The sequence below is a fragment of the Gigantopelta aegis genome, chromosome 10 (assembly GCF_016097555.1).
Source record: "Gigantopelta aegis isolate Gae_Host chromosome 10, Gae_host_genome, whole genome shotgun sequence".
NCBI classification, from domain to species: Eukaryota; Metazoa; Mollusca; class Gastropoda; order Neomphalida; family Peltospiridae; genus Gigantopelta; species Gigantopelta aegis.
Genome location: NC_054708.1, coordinates 23,602,316 through 23,622,454, shown reverse-complemented (window position 1 = coordinate 23,622,454; position 20,139 = coordinate 23,602,316). Strand labels below are relative to the sequence as shown.

The window sequence follows — 20,139 nt, the reverse complement described above, 5'->3', positions numbered from 1 at the left end:
TGGCTGGAACGAGAAATAGCCCACCAGTACCGGCATGCAAACCCAGCATCTACCAAGTTAAATCCGGTGTCTCAGGATACCGCACAATGTTTAAAGGACTATGTATCTTTAAGATATTTTTTCTTGTATTGTAATTGATTTTTGCAAGTCAATTAAAGGCCACGCCACAAGATACAAGTGTCCTGGCGAGAATAGGCGATTACAAAACAATCAATGAAATCGTAATGTTTGTCTTGTCACTATCAGCTATTGTCGTACTAGGCACTCATATTGTGTGGCCCCGCCTTAAGATAATTCAACTGAACTACAATACAACGCCATATTTTGTCTAAGATGGCCTATTGTGTAATAACTGCATTTCTAAAAAACAACCGAACTCGTGTTTGTTGTAAATATTTTACTGAAACACATATATTATAGTCTTTAAACATATATAATATTATATATATATATATATATATATATAATGATATACGACATACAATGGAAATAAAATTAATTTAATACTGCGAAATGTCTCTGGTCGTTGGCTACATGCGACGCGAATTGGGTCGTTCATCCTCAAACTTTGTTTTCATCAATCCATTCCTGAAAGAAAGAAAAAAAGTGGGGTTATTATTATTATTTTTCAATTACATCGTTAGATGTTTCATCCAAATTTTCATATATCATATGCATTGAAAATAGATACAGAATGTTCCAGTGAAACTTTAACGGCATCCCAGTGGAGAAAAATATCGGCAATCTAGTGTTAAAGGTATATTGTCACAGACCACTGACCTATTTAATGGTCTAACAAAGTATTACCTGAATAAAAATAATTTGATTTGTCTCTAAATGTACTTTATTCAACCACCTTCATAGCCATCATATTCCATTTATTAATGATATTTTGTAAAAATAATTGAATTATGCAATGGTCCATAATTCAAAAACTAAAATTGTCAAGAGGGTTGACATGGATTTTACTCCATCATGGTTCAGTTAAGGCGATGCGATAGCTAGATTTGGTTTCCAACAATTAATGTAATTTTTATTTATTATCCATTTTTAGAGAAATAAGGTCCTTAAATCCGTGACAGTATGCCTTTAAACACAGGTAATTGGATGAAAAACTCATTATCAACATCATTAGAAAAAATACAAAATTGTTAGTCAAACACAGCTTTCTTTTTTTAGGAGGAAGGATGTGGCTGTGCTATAGATGAGGCACTAGACCTGTGATTCATGGAACCAATCCCTATTTTGCCAAATGCCCTTTCGACTCTGCATTATGCAGCGATACGGTCTTGATCGCGGATATCGGATTTCTGGTTCAGATTGAAGAGATACATCTATTGACATACAATAGCCAAACAAACAAATAAACAAAAACAAACAAACATAAAGCAAAACGTTATGAAGAGACCATTTAACAATGCATAGCTATTTGGTGATTTCTTTTTGTTTTAATTATTAAACTAAAGAAACATAACTTCGAAATGTCAACACAATTTATGAGTCGAAACGTGTTTCAGCTGTACTTATTCTAATGAGCTCTGTTCGGTACTAGCTTTGATTTAGTAAATTAGTCTGGGAGTGGCAGTCCTCTTTTTGGCGGTGCTAAAGGAACGAAATTTCCAGTAAAGGGTCTCATCGGGAGTGTCTGTCCTTCTATAGGCGAGGCACTATATAGAAATTCATGGAATCAACCACCATTTTGCCAAACGCCCACTTGACTGCATTATGCAGAGATACGGCCCTGACCATGTATTACGGCTTTGTCGCTCTGATTAATTATTTTGATTCTACGTTATCACAGATTAAATGCTTCTAAAAATAACAGAGAATAAATAAGCCTGATATATAAGCTTTGGTTTATATATATATATATATAACCAGTGGTGACAGATGGCGTCTTTTTTTCTGGTTTAACTAAACCATGTGTGGCTTTTTTCCACACGTTAATGGCTATTGATCGTAATACGTCTGTTTTCAATGTTGTTAACAATTTGTTTTTCCCCTTATATATACAAAGGAAAAATATTTTAAACCACAATATTTCTTTGTGCTTTTCTGTGTGAAATAATGATGTTATTAATTAATTTGTATTATGTTCAATTTGTTTTTAATTTGATATAATTCATACCATAAACACAATTTTAAATTTTGAAAAGTTTCTTTCTCAAGTTTCATCTGTAACACTCACAAAAAACTCACTAATTTGTCTGGAAAAAAAGAAGTAAAAATTAAAAGCCTCATTTGTCATTATGTTACCTTGCACCGCAATAGGTCAATGCAATTATTTCCGTGTGCTATCTCTCTAATCAGCGACAAAATAATTATACCACAGCTGCTGCCACGAATTAAACCAATACCAGACAGCACAAGCCATAAAACACGTAACATCAGCTTACCGGTGATGTTTGAGTTAACACGTTCAAATGACAAGTTTAGTAAAGACATATTGTAGTTGGAAACATATTTTTAACAAAAGAATATTTTGGCAAAATTATTTGTCAATTTATCCATAGTTCAACCTAACCATCCATCCATCCATCCATACATACATTCATTCATTCAACCATTCATCCATCCATCCATTTTTCCCATCCATTTTTTCCCCATCCATTCGTTCATTCATCCATCCATCCATCCTCAAGTTTGAGATTCATTTTAGAGCAGGACATATGGTTTTCCGAACACTTCTCGAAATTAATGTACGAAAACAAATTTTAAATGAGTAAATAAATAAGTAAATACATGAATAAATACATAAATAGATAAATAGATAAAGAAAAAAAAAAAAAAAGAAAAAAAAAAAAAAACCCCAACACCCCCCCCCCAAAAAAAACACCCCCAACAACCAAAAACAAAAAAACAAAACAAAACAAAACAAACAAAAAAAAAATTAATAAATAAATAATATTTCGGTGATGTAAGTTTAAAATTATTGATTAAAACAAATTGTATTGCATTTGAAAAACAAATGGATTAGTCACGAGTTTTTCCAACTTACTAGGCCTTATCCATAAATAACAATGTTTAAAAGAGAGAAAGCATGAACCGGAAAGAAAGAAAGACTAGGTAAAAAGAATAATTTTCTTTGAAGGGTGTTATTTATACATCTTCATCCATCGCAGTTGTCATTATGACCTTTATCTCAGTTTCAAAATAAAAGCCCTCTGGGGATCATTTGATAAATTTACCGAAAATCCGCACAAGCTGTTTAATGCGATTTAAAACTTTTCTCCTCTGTACATATACGTTTCTCTGAAAGGTTAATGCGTTTGGTCGTAACAGGTATACTGTTTAATAATACTTTGATCTCTTTGTTATTATAATCGCGAGAATGTACATCAACAGGCTATCAGACGCTTTCGACAGTCGCGGACAATGCGCACGCGCAAAAAATGATTAGTTACATCAGTAAAAACGTTTCGTATTCAATAACAACCAATTTCGACCGTGGCTAATCTTACATTCAGTGATATAACAAAGTAAGAAAATAAATACCTTTGAAACGACTCAGTAAGGAACTTTTGAGGACTGGATAACCTAGCTCTGGGGCAATTGTTTTTCTTTTCTTTTGACCAGAGTTGTCGTCCCTTGACAATACTCTTTTTATTGTTTGCTATTGTCAACCAGTGGTGCCTGAAGAGTAGTCATTAAGATTATTTGTCGATTTTTTTTTTATAACTCTCTGTTGGTATTTCCTCGCCACGGGGTTCAAGCATACTGTAGAGAATATTATACCGTTTAGAAGTTTCACCACAATGACTAAACGAAGTCCACTTGAAATTACTTCAAGATTCACTGCGGCGCTGAACAGATGGCCTTTATTTCTGCATGAGCCATTAAGTCAATATATTGCACTTAAATAATTGATTGTCGTTTTGCCCTTGAAAAATAGACTGCAAGCCGTCTCAGTGCATGGGGTGTAACCCTGGCTGTAGACCACTGTACATAGCAAGAGGCGGCATAAAAGTCTGGGGCAAAAACGGCGACCTCATCAAGGCGCCATTGTATAAAATGCTGGATGGTGATTGGGGAAGCGTCACGCCGAAAATCGGCGGAAGCATTGTCTTTGAGTGCATGCGCAGTTTCTCCAGTTCTGCTTCCTGTAACCGTTTTGACTTCGCTCGCCGATTCTGGAACCAGATCTTCACCTGGGTTTCCGTCAAGTTCAACGAGGCCGAAAACTCGGCTCTTTCCGCTATGGACAGATATTGTTTTTCTCGAAATTTCTTTTCCAGTGAAAGCAACTGAGAAGTCGTGAACGGCGTGCGTGGCTTCCGGTTAGGTTTGTGCTTGCGCAGAGTACCAACAGCTTTTGGAGGAATTCGGGGTGCAGTGGGAACATCTGAAAATATACGAAAAAAAAAGATGAATACAGTTTGTGCTCATAACTACATTAAATCCATTTGCCGAAATTCATTATTTAATCCCCTGCGTGTGCTGTAACGTGACCGTGGTGCAGGGGTGTAACATTCTCTTTGAGAATGGCCAATACAGCACAAAATTGAAATTTTGAGTAAAAGTCGGTATCTGTCTGTGATATTTGTATTTTTGCACAGTTCTTTACACTGTTTTTATTTAAATCTTGAATTCTTATATTGATGTTGATCGTCACTTTATTTGTTTACATTACCATAGTTTGACACCCAATAGCCGATGTATTTTTCGTGCTGGGGTGTCGTTAAACTTTCATTCATTCATTCATTCATTCATTCATTATTTAATCAGTTATAGATGTACCTGTATAAAGAAATACACACTAATATTTCAAGAATATATTTGTAATGCATCTATAACCGATATTTACCTGATTTGGGGCATCAATAGATAGTAATTAGAAAGGCATAGAGAAAATAACTAATGTTATATCTAAAATAATGTAAGTAACCGTGGGAACCCTGGATTAAAAAAAAAACAAGACTTAAGATAATTTAAAAATATAACGACGTATTAATCTACAAGTGTATATCATCATCATTATCATCATCATCATCATCATCATCATCATCATCGTCATTGTAGTCATCATCATCATCATCATCACTATCATCATCATCATCGTCATCATTATCAAAATAAACAAATTAAAAAGAAAATACCACCCCCCCCCCCCCAAAAAAAAAAAAAACCCACCCAAAAACCAAAACATTAACAACAACCCAAACTAACTAACAAAGCAGCAAACAATATTCCTAAATTTTAATGTACGTAATAGTAATAAATTCAATAGTCATATATATTAACGTTGTTTATTTGTTTTTGTCTCCATAATTCTATAACTACACATATCACATATATACATAAGTGTGTAAATACTGTAATAAAGCTGAACTATTTATGTCTTCTGGTGACACAGACTACTGTAGGAATGGTATATCGTCAAGGCAAAATTAATTAAAGGTGTGTGGGGGGGGGGGGGGATCTATTTTTGTTTTAACGACACCACTGGAGAATTAAAGGAACATTTAACTGTTATTCTCCATGTAAATTTTGTTTTGTTTTGTTTTGTTTTTCGTTTTTGTTTTTATATGGAACTGTGTATTGTATGACCGATAAATTTACACTGTGTTACACAATGTCCATATATTTTGAGTCAAGTACCGTTATCACCTTTTCTATGAACAAACGACTGTCCATTATTATCATTATCGGTTTTCTCATCAAACTCATTGAAACTCAGCCAATCAAACTACTCAACCAGAAAACCAGCCGAAGATATCGTTACTTCCGTTCAGACCGCAGCGAAAAGCGAGAACTTCCTGTTGAGGAATATTTGCTGGAACTCTTTTGTCACTTGGCTAATTGAAGATTTAATTTTAGATAGACCATTGCCATGAATCAGCGGTCGTTATTTGCGTCACCCTGACTATTGACTTTAATTTTCTTGACTTAATGAGATCAGTTTCATTCAGCAAAATGGCAAATGAGTATTGCTTGCAACACGCTAAGCCCACTCACTGATTCTAAAACCGATTAAATGCTTCTTTTATAACATAGAGTGTGTACCTTTTTTGGACCAGTTATATTTTAAACCACACTACTGATAAAAGAAAACACAACCCTTCCCCGCCCAAAAAAGAGAAGGAAAAAAAAAGAAAGAAAAAAAAAAAAAAACCCCGCACCAAGAACATACCCCCCCCCCCCACACACACACACAAAACCCAAAGAAGGAATGCATGTTTATTAATAACACTACGCATTGTTCCAAAAGTATATTACTACTGTCCAATTGTAAAACCTAGTAACTCACATGTTCGTCGTAATGCATTTGAACAAAACAAAAATGCCACTCTCTTTAACTGAACTTATCCATAATATAAAACAAAAACATTTTTTTATATATTATAATTGGAGATGAGGTTGGATAAGATGGACTTTAAACTATCAATGTAGGGGTGGGTTTTTAAAAAATATTTTGCGCCGAATTTACAAAACCTGTTTTAGACTTACACTGTGTAACTGCATACATTTACTAAGCTTAAACACCTCCGTTTAAGAAAAAAACAAGCTTCGTAAATTCGGCCCTCTATGTATAAATATATCTTATTATATATCTGTATATGTTACTACATGTATAATATGTGCGTGCCCAAAGGTGACTGGGTCTAACGCAATAAAGTATCTATAAAATATTCATCTAACCAATGGAGCCAACGTAGGTGGCATTCTTTTTCCCACTACCTCATTAAACGGACGTTCCTAAGTTTGCTGCAATTTGTAAGATGTTATCGAATAACAGAGACTTTTTAACGAATGTAATTACATATCAAATATATTTTTCTGCTTAAAATATTCGTGGCTGTATATTAAACGTGTTTCTGATCGTTCTAATATTTGTACAAGGTTAAATTTAATTTTATTTCCTAAAATATCTTTTTTTTCGTACGTACGAAATTATTTGAAGACAACATCTAGTTTGAGCTTCTTACAAATATTAAGACGACCAGAAGAAACACATTGAATATACAGACACTGATAATCTAAACAAGAACATATATTTAATGTGTAAGTTTAATAGTAGAAATATTTTATTAGCCTGAAACATCTTACAATGCAGCAAACTCAGGAATGTCCCTTTAATATCATTATGTCTTAGCGCTAAAGCGCTCCCCGCCATTATCAGATATTGTAAATATGTATTTATTATAATTTGCTGGGTTTTCTTTTATTATAAAGCTTATAAGTTGTATAACTTAAAGCAATAAAGAACTTGAACGTGAACTAGACTGGATTGGACTGTTTAACATATTAACGTTCCTATATCCAATTAAGGTTCAAGCACGTCTCTCCCGGGCACAATATCTGACTTAGCCAGTGACTGGGTCAGGGACAGAACGGGGGGGGGGGGGGGGAGGGGGTGGTGTTGGCTTGAACTAGAGAGAAAACACAGCCAACAGAGACACGTTTTGAAAACAGCGTGCTGGAACCGTAATTAGGTATACTGAAAAACGAACGAAACGCAAGCATGCCTCCTCATTATGTTAACCACGTGTCGCTGAAAAACACAGAGCCTCAAAAGCCTGGGTTCCCCTTTTAAGTAGCCGTATTTAAAACAAAACTAAATAGGCGTTAGGCCACTATTCCCTTCCATTATTCACCTTAATATTATAATATGGAAAAAATCGTTGTTCGAGCACTCTGCAGCACTAACCATTGTTGGAACAGCTGGAGTAACACCATTTTGTGACACTTATTTATAGCACAAGGTCCCGAAGTGATGACATAACATATATAATTGCAAATTAATATAATTCTATTGACCTAATGTTGACAGGATGTATACGTTACCGTAAGCGTTATCTGCGCCATTCTAAATATGTCTTCCTCTCGGAATATTATGAAGTGCAGTGAGACGTGCAAACACATTTAGGGGGATTTTATCTCCAGTTTGCGCAATAATTCATAGAGGCTTGTAATTCTGCGTTTCACGTTATTAACTCAAATAGCGACTTACTTGTTTATTGATATTTTGTTCAATGTAATCGAAAAATAGATTTGTTAAGGCGTATTGAAACATAGTAGATCCACATTTAGAGTTAAGACGAACATTTCAACTTAACGGGTTGCAATTTCAAGTAGATCCACATTTAGAGTTAAGACGAACACTTCAACTTAACGGGTTGCAATTTCAAGTTACCGAATCAATATTTTAAAGGCGCAGACCCTAGTTTCAACCCGCGAAAATGAACACCAAGTTTGCTTAATCAACAAATTTGTAACACATCCGGATAAAGTTATAACAGAATAAAACTAAATTTTTAAATATCATCTAAAAATAGACTAGAGCTTGAGTCAATAACCGTTATTTCTCAAAAGTACGTGCGTTTTTAGAAATATGAAAAAAGTATTTCGGAGTATTATAAAAACCAGGATGACCAGAAAATGAATATTCTCAACAATAAAATGAAATAACTTCTAATTTAAATGATAAAAACAGCCTTAATAGTAAAAATAGGTCATAGTGTTTAAAAACAAGTGTCTGTCACTTTTGGTAAGTTCAATTTATAATTTGTATATTAAAAAGAAATATCTTGAGCCTGGTGTCCTTCTGCACTCTTTCAATTTCACCCCAATCCTATTCCTTACCTATCAGTTCAGTTTACCCAAATACAATGTATTATACAAAGTGATATTATGTGTGGTATATGTAGCTAAAATGAATATAATGTATCTGTGAAATATTCAGAACTAAACATTTTTAAAGAGGATTTATTTTTAATTGTAGCATGAGATGCATTTTTAAAATTTATATACATTTTTTTTAATACTGACATTAATTATTCAGTGGGTGCTGATTAGATATAGTAGAGAGAGAGAGAGAGAGAGAGAGAGAGAGAGAGAGAGAGAGAGAGAGAGAGAGAGAGAGAGAGAGAGAGAGAGTAGACATACATTTTTATAATATTTTTTAATGCTGAAATTAATTATTCAGTGGGTGGTGATTAGATATAGCAGAGAGAGAGAGAGAGAGAGAGAGAGAGAGAGAGAGAGAGAGAGAGAGAGAGAGAGAGAGAGTAGACATACATTTTTATAATATTTTTTAATGCTGAAATTAATTATTCAGTGGGTGGTGATTAGATATAGCAGAGAGAGAGAGAGAGAGAGAGAGAGAGAGAGAGAGAGAGAGAGAGAGAGAGAGAGAGAGAGAGAGAGAGAGAGAGAGAGAGAGACAGACAGACAGAGAGAGACAGAGAGAGACAGACAGAGAATAGATAGAGAAGATAAGAGAAAAATGTATCACCCACCCACTCCATGCAATATTTTCTAAAAGAGACGTTTTTGATGGGGAATCATGAAGACACTACTAGTAAAACAGTTGGAGGCGGAAGCAGGAAATTGCGTTGGAATATTCGTTCATTTGCGCTATCTTGGTGCCTCTCTGTTCTGTGCTATCAGCTATTTGTCGTGTTCAATTCTCCTCATCAAGCGCACAACTATCAGATTTAGATCGAGACTTGTCGCATTTCTGTCAGGTTTTCTCAAAACGTGTAGCTGGGGATTGAGAAAAATAGCAGAAGGAAAAAAAATAATAATAAAGGAAGGAAATCTAAGACTATTATTAGAGTACAACCAACTCGGAGAATAACAGAAAGGGAAAAGTGTTGTGAAAGACCTGAGGGCTTATTAGGTGAGTAAAAATGTATGTTTATTAAATACCAATACCAATACCAATACCAATAATAATAATAATAATAATAATAATAATAATAATAATAATAATGATAATGATGATGATGATGATGATGATGATGATGACGAGTACATTTTCTATTTTAAAAATTCCAATACTACTACTACTACTACTACTACTACTACTGCTACTACTACTGTTGCTGCTGCTACTGCTACTGCTGCTGCTACTACTACTACTATTACTAATTAATATTAATAATAATAACAATAATAATAATAATAGTAGTGGTACTAGTAGTAGTAGTAGTAGTAGTAGTAGTAGTAGTAGTAGTAGTAGTAGTAGTAGTAGTAGTAGTAACAATGATGCTGCTGCTGCTGCTGATGATGATGATGGTGGTGATGACTGTGGTGGTGATTATGATGTTGCTCATAACAGTAATTATGGTGTTAATACATAATTATTATTATGTTAATACATAATTATTATTAACAAATGGACTAATATAATACTAATAATAGTAATAACACATCTAATAATAATAATACATGTTCATATTTTATCTTTGAGTTAAATATAACCCATCGCAGCTATGTACATTCCAGTACACACACAGAATACCCTACACAAAACTACCGTCTGCCAGTCAAGTTTGACAAATTGGTGTTATTTTTCAAAATGTCGACATCAATTATAGACACACACACAATGGTGAAATAGCGACCTATGGGGAGTTTGCTGGAATGGAGGAAGGAGGAACAGACTAGAAACATAATATTACTTTTGTTTACCAGTAACTAGCACTAGTTCTAGCACTTTAAACGAAACTACTGACAATTTGTTTTTTTTTAAATGTTTAATAAAAAACCCAACCAAACAAATAACAACAAGAAAACTAAAACCTATATAATTTAGCCACGTCTCCTTCCCCAACTTTAATATTTTAACAGATATTCCATTTACTGTTTGCATAAAGTTTATAATTATATTATATTCTTACAGGGAAAAAATATTAATGGATGAGAGGTTCATTTATTTGCATGATAAGTATGTTAAGTATGATATGAAAACAATTTTATCATACCATGGCGTGAACAAATTTAATAGGGATATTCAAACTATAATGGTGTACCCAATACCTTATACATAAAAAACCTCATATGTATATATTTTAAAACTTCTGAAACGAAAGTCGCAAAAGTCAAGATGTAGCTGTCGCTTTTTCAGTTACGAAAGCAACGTTATCAAGTTTTGCGCATTCCTCTGCATAACATCTCTAAAACGAAAAAGGAAAAACCCACACATAAACCCCCAACCCCACCCCCACCCCCCAAAAAAACCAAACAAAAAACAAACAAACAAACAAACAAGAAAAAACAAAACCAGAGAAAACCCCACAAAATACATCCACCAAACCCCCACAAGAACATTAAAACAACAGTATAAACTTATGAACTCTTATAGGATTGGCTTCAGGAATTATTTATTGAAAAGGGGGAGGATAGCAAATTAAATAATGACTTACCTCACCTACCCGCGTGAGGATTATTTTGTCGGGCTTTATGTAGCCACGAATTTCACAAGATTCTGTAGGGATATATATATATATATATATATTATATATATATATAATATATATATATATATATTATATATATATATATAATATATTATTAAACCCTACGACTCCCTCTTCTGCCATATACTAGTATATAATTTTTCAAACCGACCTGAAGGCAACTGTTCTGTTGTAATAGTTATATACCAGTGTGAAATGAATATCCTTAAACACAAAGAAAGTCGATTACAGGAACTATAAAGAGGACAGATTCTTTTTTTTAAGCAACACAATTATTTAAATAGAGTACCCTGAGTGTTCAGCCGTAGCAATACTTCCGTTTGTCCCCCCCCCCCCACTCCCCCAACAAACTACAGTAAAACATCGTATTTTTCTCCCTGTTTTTTCTTAAACACTGTCTTATCTTAACATGTGTTAAATATAAAACATGATACGAATAAATACATTTAGAATGACCTTTTGCCGAATTATTTCAAATTTTGTTTGGCCGTTGGAGGAATTAATAAATTCATACGTACGACATTATTTTAGACAAAAATTGATATTGAGATACTATAAAACATGACGATATTAAGAAATATATTGGTTATAGAGATATTTATATTCTAATCAAGAAACTGCAAGTAAATTGTAATTTTAATAATGTAAACATATTTTATTTGCCAAAAAACTTTTAAAATGGCTACGAACTCAAAATTGTATTATTAATTTAAATGATTTTTTTTTCACCAATAAAATGTATCTATTTTGAAAACTAAAATTTAAAAACATGTAATTAGATTGACTTCACACTCCACAGGTCGACTCTAGAGTGATAGGAGTCCCAAACTAAATAGGACTTTTAAGAACTACCCATAACTGTTTTAAAAATCACTGAGAAAATAAATAATAATGACCATTTTTATTTTGGTACAAGTTATAAGCTATAACAACAATAACAGCTGTATTCTTACGGTAAAAGACAAATAAGACATTTATATATTTTAACTAATGTTGTGATGGGGTGAGAGGTTTAGCAGTTGTAAATATCCATGTATATAAAAGCGGTTAACTTGAGAAGTTTACTTATGAGAAAACTATAGACGTTATGAAACTTTCATTAAAAAAAAACCCACTTGTAAGGCAAATGATGAAATTAGTTATATCTACAAATAGCAATAATAATTTTATTGACATGGATTGAAGTGAACAGATATTAACGGTATTCATTATAAAAAATTTAATTAAATATTAAATTTTCAATTTGAAACGAAAGTTAAAATTTGATTACTTTTACGACACCACCAGAGCACATTACTTTATTTTAATCATCGGCTATTGGATGTCATCGGCTATTGGATGTCATCGGCTATTGGGTGTTTTAGAGAAAACATGCTAAATTTTTCCATTAGCAGCAAGGGATCTCTTAAATGCACTTCCCCTCAGATTTTGATATACCAGTCGTGGATCAGTGGTCGTGACGGGATAAAAAAACAAACGTATCCGAGAATAGGTCCACTGAGGTGGTTCGACCCTACGACGCAAGCACCTTAGGCGAATACTTTACAGACTGAGCTAGACTTCTCCCCCAGGGAATTTGTACGATACTATGTTTAAAAGTGATCCAGTAATGAGGTCATTTGCAGTTAGGGCCTGTCCATTGTTGAGTGTTGCAGATGTTTCAGATGTTATCTCAAAGCCCAAGGCAGTTCTCCTTGGAGCTAATTCTAACACCTAGCCATCTCGACCAAATACAGTTTATTTTGTAGGTATTGAAATGTAATACAAGGGCAATACATAAATCGTATTTTACTACTACTACTACTACTACTACTACTACTACTACTACTACTACTACTACTACTACTACTACTACTACTACTACTACTACTACTACAGCTATTGTGTTTATATATATATATATATATATATATATATATATATATATATATATATATACCCACTAGGAAACTATAACTATGAGATAATTACACATTATATATATATATATATATACATATATATATATATATATATATATCATCATCATCATCATCATCTCATCAAAATTTGCGTTAATATATAACTATAATAATCATATTTATTGTAATATTAATTATAAAATATAAATAACATATTTGCCTGATTTTTTGTTTAATGGCTGATGTTATCAAAAGGTGTGTTACAATGTTTGTATGCACAAGACATAAATTTCTTATGTATTTGTAAACATGTGGTTTTCTTCCTGGTGCAATGTCCTACTAACACGAATGTAATATTGTAGAACTACTGTTCTAGTGTTTCGTGATTATTAATAGTATTAGTATTATTTTAAAAGATGTACATTGAACATAAATTATGGAACACAGTCTTAGGTACTTTCTCTATTTTAAATTAAACGTAATAATATTTATTAATAATTATGGAACACAGTCTAAGGTAGTTTCTATATTTTAAATTAAACATATTAATACTTATTGATAATAATAACATAATATATGTATACAATTTATCTATAAATAACAACACAAAAACCCCAAGAAAGTAATAGAATAAAATAAATAAATAAATGAATAAATAATAGTTCGATGATGAAATGTCTGGTACATCCTAACCATATACATACTATATTACGATTATATTTCTATTTTTTGTTTTTTGTTTTTCTTTCTTTTTTTCCCTTTTAATATTATAAATGAAACACTCAGCCAATTTTCACAAATATCACGACAATTAATAAACACGCGTTTAAAGCAAAATTATGATAAAATTAGTTGATTTTAAAATTGGTAAACAAGTTAGAAAAATAACTAAAGCAAAGCATCTAAAACTATTTGAAAAAGTATTATTATTTGATATTTGTTACAGAATACACAATGTTTGTAACCTTTTTCACTTTCCAGACTTTTCTTGTGTAAACCATTTTAATATATAACTCAGAACAGAATGCATGTTTATTTAATATATCACTGTTAAATTAAAAATCATAATATTATGTGTAGTGTTTATAACATTATTATTTAATTTAAACCGATAGTATTATGGTGTATTTATAACACATTTTTATTTAATTCAAAACCACAATATTATGCTATATTTACATTATTATTTAATTCAAAAACATACTTTCCATATATTTTAAATACGATGTCTTATTATTATTAGTAGTATTAGTAGTAGTAGTAGTAGTAGTAGTAGTACTATTACTATTATTATTCTTTAGGTCACAACCATAGCATTGTGCTGTATTTAACACATTATTAATTCATTCTAAACCATAGTATTGTTGTGTATTTACCACGTTACATTATTCAATTACAAAACCGTATAAAGATGCATCGATACATATATCATGTTCGTGTCAATATAGTTGTAATTATTTACATTCATCCTTTTTGTTTCGTTATTCACAAAAAATTTATTCATATTATATTACTAACCAATTAATTAGTTTCAATACCACAAACTGTTCATTATCCCAATACAATGCCAGGAGCATGCGCGAAATGTTTCTAATCAAAATAAATAACGATCGAAATTAGAGTTTTAAAAAAGTCGCAATTTATGTTTTTGTAATGATATATAAATATATATATAATGACATGTATTTGTACACGTAGCACTTACTGTTAGCGTGTGTGAATCCAGGCGTGTATAACCAACTGGGAAAGGCGGGTGGGGCCACACTACCGGGCCACTTGCCTTCTGAACACTGCCCTGGGGAGGAGAGAGTCGGAGAGGGGGCTGGAGACGTCTCGGTTTCCGGAGTCGAGGGTCGTTTCGTCGGCTTCGCTAGAATATCGTCCATGGAGAAGGAACATCGAACCGGTGACTGTTTGTTGGTGCTGTGCGCCCTTTCTGGGACGATGACGGCGACACTGCTGCTGTTGTTGTTGTTGTTGTTGTTGTGGGTGTCTGGGCTCCGTGATGACGTCGTCAGTGCCGTGTCTGGGGTAGTTTTCGACATAGCTGATTCACCCCTTAACGCAGAAACGCATCCGTCTGCCGGGTTGTCTTTACACGATTTCGCAGACGACAAACGCAAATCGACGGTCGGAGAAAGACTCGAGGGCAAGGGCTTAAACGCGGAGTTGGAACTTGTCTGCAACATGACATCCAGTTATTATCGTCCAAGAAATCACAGTTGAAAAAAAGAAAACAGTAACTGCTTTTGTTACCAAAAAAAAAACGTCACAACAAAAACACGAACCACTTCAGAATGTTTCTATGGTCATGTCACTTGGAAAGTGATACCGATTCATTCTTAACAGCAGACGATATTCTCTGATAGGCCGTCCCGTGACGTCACAGGTGAGGGCGTTACCTTTTACAACGGCGTATCCGTATCTTATGAATATTCATTAACTTGTTTTATTCGCTCGTTCCGTGGATCGGTGGATTACCGGAATGGCTCTATTTGACGGTCTCGGAAACCGTTCTTTGTAAACAGTTGCGGGGCCTTCCGATACGATGTAGACAGTTTGGCCGCATCACTTTACATTAGCGCTTTTCTGCTTGGTCGATTTTAGGCGTGAAATGCATTTGTATGCACGTCAGGACTTTTCAAAAGTAACATACAGTGGCCGTTCAACGACTGCAGTAATTGATTCGCCAGACAATGTGTCTTCTTCGCAGTCGAATTAACTCAACAGTGGCGATCAATTACTTACTACTACGACAAACATAATTATCCCCGGCAAACGATCTGTCATCATTTGGGTTACCTGTTGAAGTGCGACTTTTTAAAATGACATATTTTGTATAGGTGAGGCGCCAGACGCCTCGCCATCAAAGAGCCGCCGACACTGCGTTTTTCCCCCACCTTGTTTTCCGTACCCTGGAGATCCACTCTTTGTATACACATCTTTAAATCCTCGTCTCTTTTTTTAAAATATGTCCTTTTTGTTTGTTTATTTACAAGCCGAAAGCATTGCCCGTTCGCGTTTACAGATTTTCAACAATACCTTGATACAAAGTTTGTTTGAAATCGACACCTTACCGACAGGTAAATCAATTTTGTTGTTATTACAGACAATGTTTTCGTGTTTACTGTCTCTCGAAGTATTGTCGATACGGGAAGCTTATATATGTAAGTGGTTTTGCAAACAAAAATTACGTTTTGTTTTTGTTTCGTGAAACATACCATAGTTTGACACACAATAGCCGATGTATTGTTTTGTGCTGGGGTGTCGTTAAACATCTAATCTAATCTATTCTATTGTTTCGTGAAACTGACGGGTTTTTTCTTTTTGAATGAAAGTCAATCAAAATGTATTGTTATTAATGATAAATGAATGAGAGATTGTAATTGGCTACTGTTAAATCACTTGTGTTTTCATGATGTCTAATTATTGTGTTGTTCGTGTACTAGTTAAAGTGCAAGTTCAAGTTCTTTATTGCGTTAAGCTTTACAGCTAAATGGCCTAAAAACTGTACTGAACATATAAATTAATATATACATGTATATACAATAGTGCAGTGCAATGGTGGAGAGTGACTTAAACATGTACACAGACATTGTTAAGCTATAATTAAAATTGCATGTAGTATAGTATAGCAATATGGTAATATAATATAATTTAATACAAAGTGCAGTCAACGAATTTAAGAACACAACGAAAATATAATACATGTATACATATACTGCGAATCTATGATACGATCTTTTTGATCTATGAATTTAACTTCCCACCGAACTGTGTATTTTAATAAAACCACGAACATTTAAGCCTACTAAAATAAACGATTACACTGTATTTCACGAACTCTGGTATTTAATTAGTTCCATTACAAATACCACGTGTATAATTATTTTCTGCATATAATCACCCAACTGGTGATATTATTAATTATTTAACATGACAATTAGTTAGTTTATTATCCGCGTGAGTTACCTTTAACAACATAATTCAGTTTTCATACTTATTCGATTATGGATTTTTCCCCCATGTAAAAACACAATGCATACTGTTATCAATGTGCTGACACAAATCTAGAATGTAAATAAAATAATCAGCCATAATGCTGTATTCGTTTAATTGAAACAGCTTGCTGAATTAATAACGAGAAGTTAACGAGTTTTACACAATCTTGGAATCTCATTCCTTATTTATCTCATTATATCGGTGCCTGCAATTTACAATAAATTTCGAAACTATGCTTTAAGTAAATTAGTGTTTTGTTTATTTATTTATTTATTTATTTGTAATTTATTTTTGTTTCGTTTTTGTTTTAAAGCTTTGTTTTTGTTTAACAACACCACTAAAGCACATTGATTTATTAATCATCGGTTATTGGATGTCAAACATTTGGTAATTTTGACATAGTCTTAGATAAAAAAAAAAAAAAACCCGCTACATTTTTCCATTAGAAGCAAGAGATAATTTATATGCACCTTCCCACAGACATGATAGCACATACCGCTGCATTAGGTATACCAGTCGTGGTTCAGGTCAGGTCAAGTCAGATCACTACGCCTTGCCCAGAATGTGTGAGAGAGAGAGAGAGAGAGAGAGAGAGAGAGAGAGAGAGAGAGAGAGAGAGAGAGAGAGAGAGAGAGAGAGAGAGAGAGAGAGAGACAGAGAGAGAGAGAGAGAGAGAGCAGGTAGACAGATAGAAAAAAAAGAGTTAAAGTTCCACAAACAGGATAGTACATACCACGACCGTTGATATACCAGTCGTGCATCATTGATAGATCTCGGCATTCGACGCACATCTGTATCGTTTATGTGACAGTAAGATTTGAAACAAGAATATGAAACAAAGTTAAGGTTTGTTTTGTTTAACGATTTATTTATTGATCATTAGCTATTGGATTTCAAACATTTGGTAATTCTGACAGTCTTAGAGAGGACACCTGCTTCCATTTTCCATTAGTAGCAAGTGATATTTTATATGCACCATCCCACCACAGACACGATAGGACATACCACGGCATTTGATATAACAGCAGTCATGGTGCACTTACCAGAACGAGAAATATCCTCATGGGCTCATCGACGGGGATCGATCCTAGACAGGCGAGCGATTTACCACTGGGCTAATAGACAGATAGAAAAGGAAAGACAGGAAGGTAGACAGATAGAAAAGGAAAGACAGGAAGGTAGGTAGGAAGTAAAGATAGGGTGAAAAGTAAACTGAAAATTAGAAAATTAGAAGTAATCAAGATGATTTCATTTTGGCTACAATGCTTTTCTTTAAAAAAGAATAAACGAATTAAATATTCATTTACTTTTATTGTATTAACACCCACTTATCCATTAACAACTGTGGGTATTTATTTGTGCGTTGGTATGATATTTTTTTGTGTGAATCTTCTTTCACCCAAACAAAACCATCACATCGATTTAATTTGTTTTTGTTATATTTCACGTAATTAACGTACATTTCAAAGCATTCAGGCCAAACCGTTTAAACACACGATCCAAAGTCGGATCTACTTGATCTAAAGATCGATAAACCCAGACGGTGCTTGCTTTGTTGTCAATTTCACACCTCATGAAAAATTAAAATATTTCGTGTATTTTTTTTCAAGGTGTCAAGCAATTAGATAAGCCATATTAGTGATCGTGACTGGCATTCTGAAGCAATTAGAAGCAATAACAATTAATAATCCGGAACCGTAAATGGATTCCAATTAAGGCGACTACTAAGCTTTGACGTGTATATAATTCATGATCTCCGAACTGAATGGTGTTTGTCGATATTATTTAGATCCACGACATAACGAGATATTATGGTTTATAAAATGAAGCCATCATAAATATTACATATCTATTTTTTTTTTTTTGGTATATTAAACTCAAGGAAGCCGATTATATAATTAATGTAACAATAGATGAGAGATTATGGTTCCACGGATGCTACTAACAAAAGAGTTTTACGAATTCTAACCATTCTTAATAGGTCGCGTATTATTTCGCTCATAGATGAATTTCGTACACACCGTTTTGAGAGATATTCAATATATGTTTATAAATATCTGATTGGCTGTTACCTACAGGGTCGTACCCTCCGGGGGGGGGGGGGGGGGGGGTGTTGCTCCCCTGAGAATCTCACTTTTTCTTTTTCTTTTTTTACTCCAGAAAATAGCATACACATATCAGGGTTTAATTTGTATAGTATTTCATTGGTTTATAAAAAGTAGTGCCCCCCCCCCCCCCCCCCTTAGGATTTTGATCAGGGTACTGCCCTGACCTAGTGATGAATTAAACGTCAATCAAACAGTCCACCGGAATTAACACTACAGACTGACTACTACCTTTCACACAACAGTCAACTGAAGAAACACACGTACCGCAAATACCATTTTAATTAGAAAACAAAAAGACATTTAAATTTTAAATGGTTTTAACAGATATGTAAAACATAGAGTTCTACACCAATGGCGTAGCCAACACGAGGCAGACGAGGCGCTTGTCTCGTCTGGAATTTCCCCAGATTTATTTTATTTTTCCCATGACACTGATATTTATTTTACAGGTCTGGATTTACCTCGGCGTTTTTTCCTCTCTTGGCTACGCCCCAGTACACCCATGTCTGTTAGATGCATATTATTTTATAACTTGGATAACATTGACATTGATCTATCATATGAAATGCATAACGAGGGTTAAAATGTGTCAATACGTCCCTTCTTTCTTTCGTGCGATTTTAGGCCAAGATAAACGAGGATTTTTTTTAAATCTCTTTTGTTTGTCCCTGAAAAACAATGCAAACTGCTGGCCAGTTAAAAGCAATTATATGTGAAAGAGTGAGTACAGCAGATATGTGTGGTTTGACATCCATGCCACACTGTTTTATGCCCGTCGAAACATTCATGATAAAGCTGATGGGCACTCTCAGAGTTTAACGACATCACTAGAGCACATTGATTGATTAATTAATCAGTCGGCTATAGGATGTCAAACATTTGGTCATTATGACTTGTAGTCATCAGGGAAGCGAAACGTGCCAG

General features: G+C 33.7%; 1 protein-coding gene across 1 annotated transcript; it reads right to left on the bottom strand.

The window, feature by feature from the left end:
• Positions 1 to 382: 382 nt before the first annotated feature.
• LOC121384300 (homeobox protein MSX-3-like) lies at positions 383 to 15,946 on the bottom strand. Its single transcript, XM_041514621.1, has 3 exons — positions 14,811 to 15,946; positions 3,496 to 4,342; positions 383 to 588 (listed from the first exon to the last, which is right to left on the bottom strand). Exons 1-2 carry the CDS (start codon positions 15,292 to 15,294, stop codon positions 3,906 to 3,908), a joined length of 921 nt encoding a protein of 306 aa, XP_041370555.1. The 5' UTR covers positions 15,295 to 15,946; the 3' UTR covers positions 383 to 588; positions 3,496 to 3,905.
• Between the last annotated feature and the right edge of the window lie 4,193 nt (positions 15,947 to 20,139).

Bases quoted from the DNA above. Each gene is read 5' to 3' on its own strand.
- LOC121384300 (XM_041514621.1), bottom strand. From the start codon at position 15,294: ATGTTGCAGACAAGTTCCAACTCCGCGTTTAAGCCCTTGCCCTCGAGT. The intron at 4,343-14,810 runs GTAAGTGCTACG...GTATATTTTCAG, and splicing joins TGGATTCACACACGCTAACA to ATGTTCCCACTGCACCCCGA.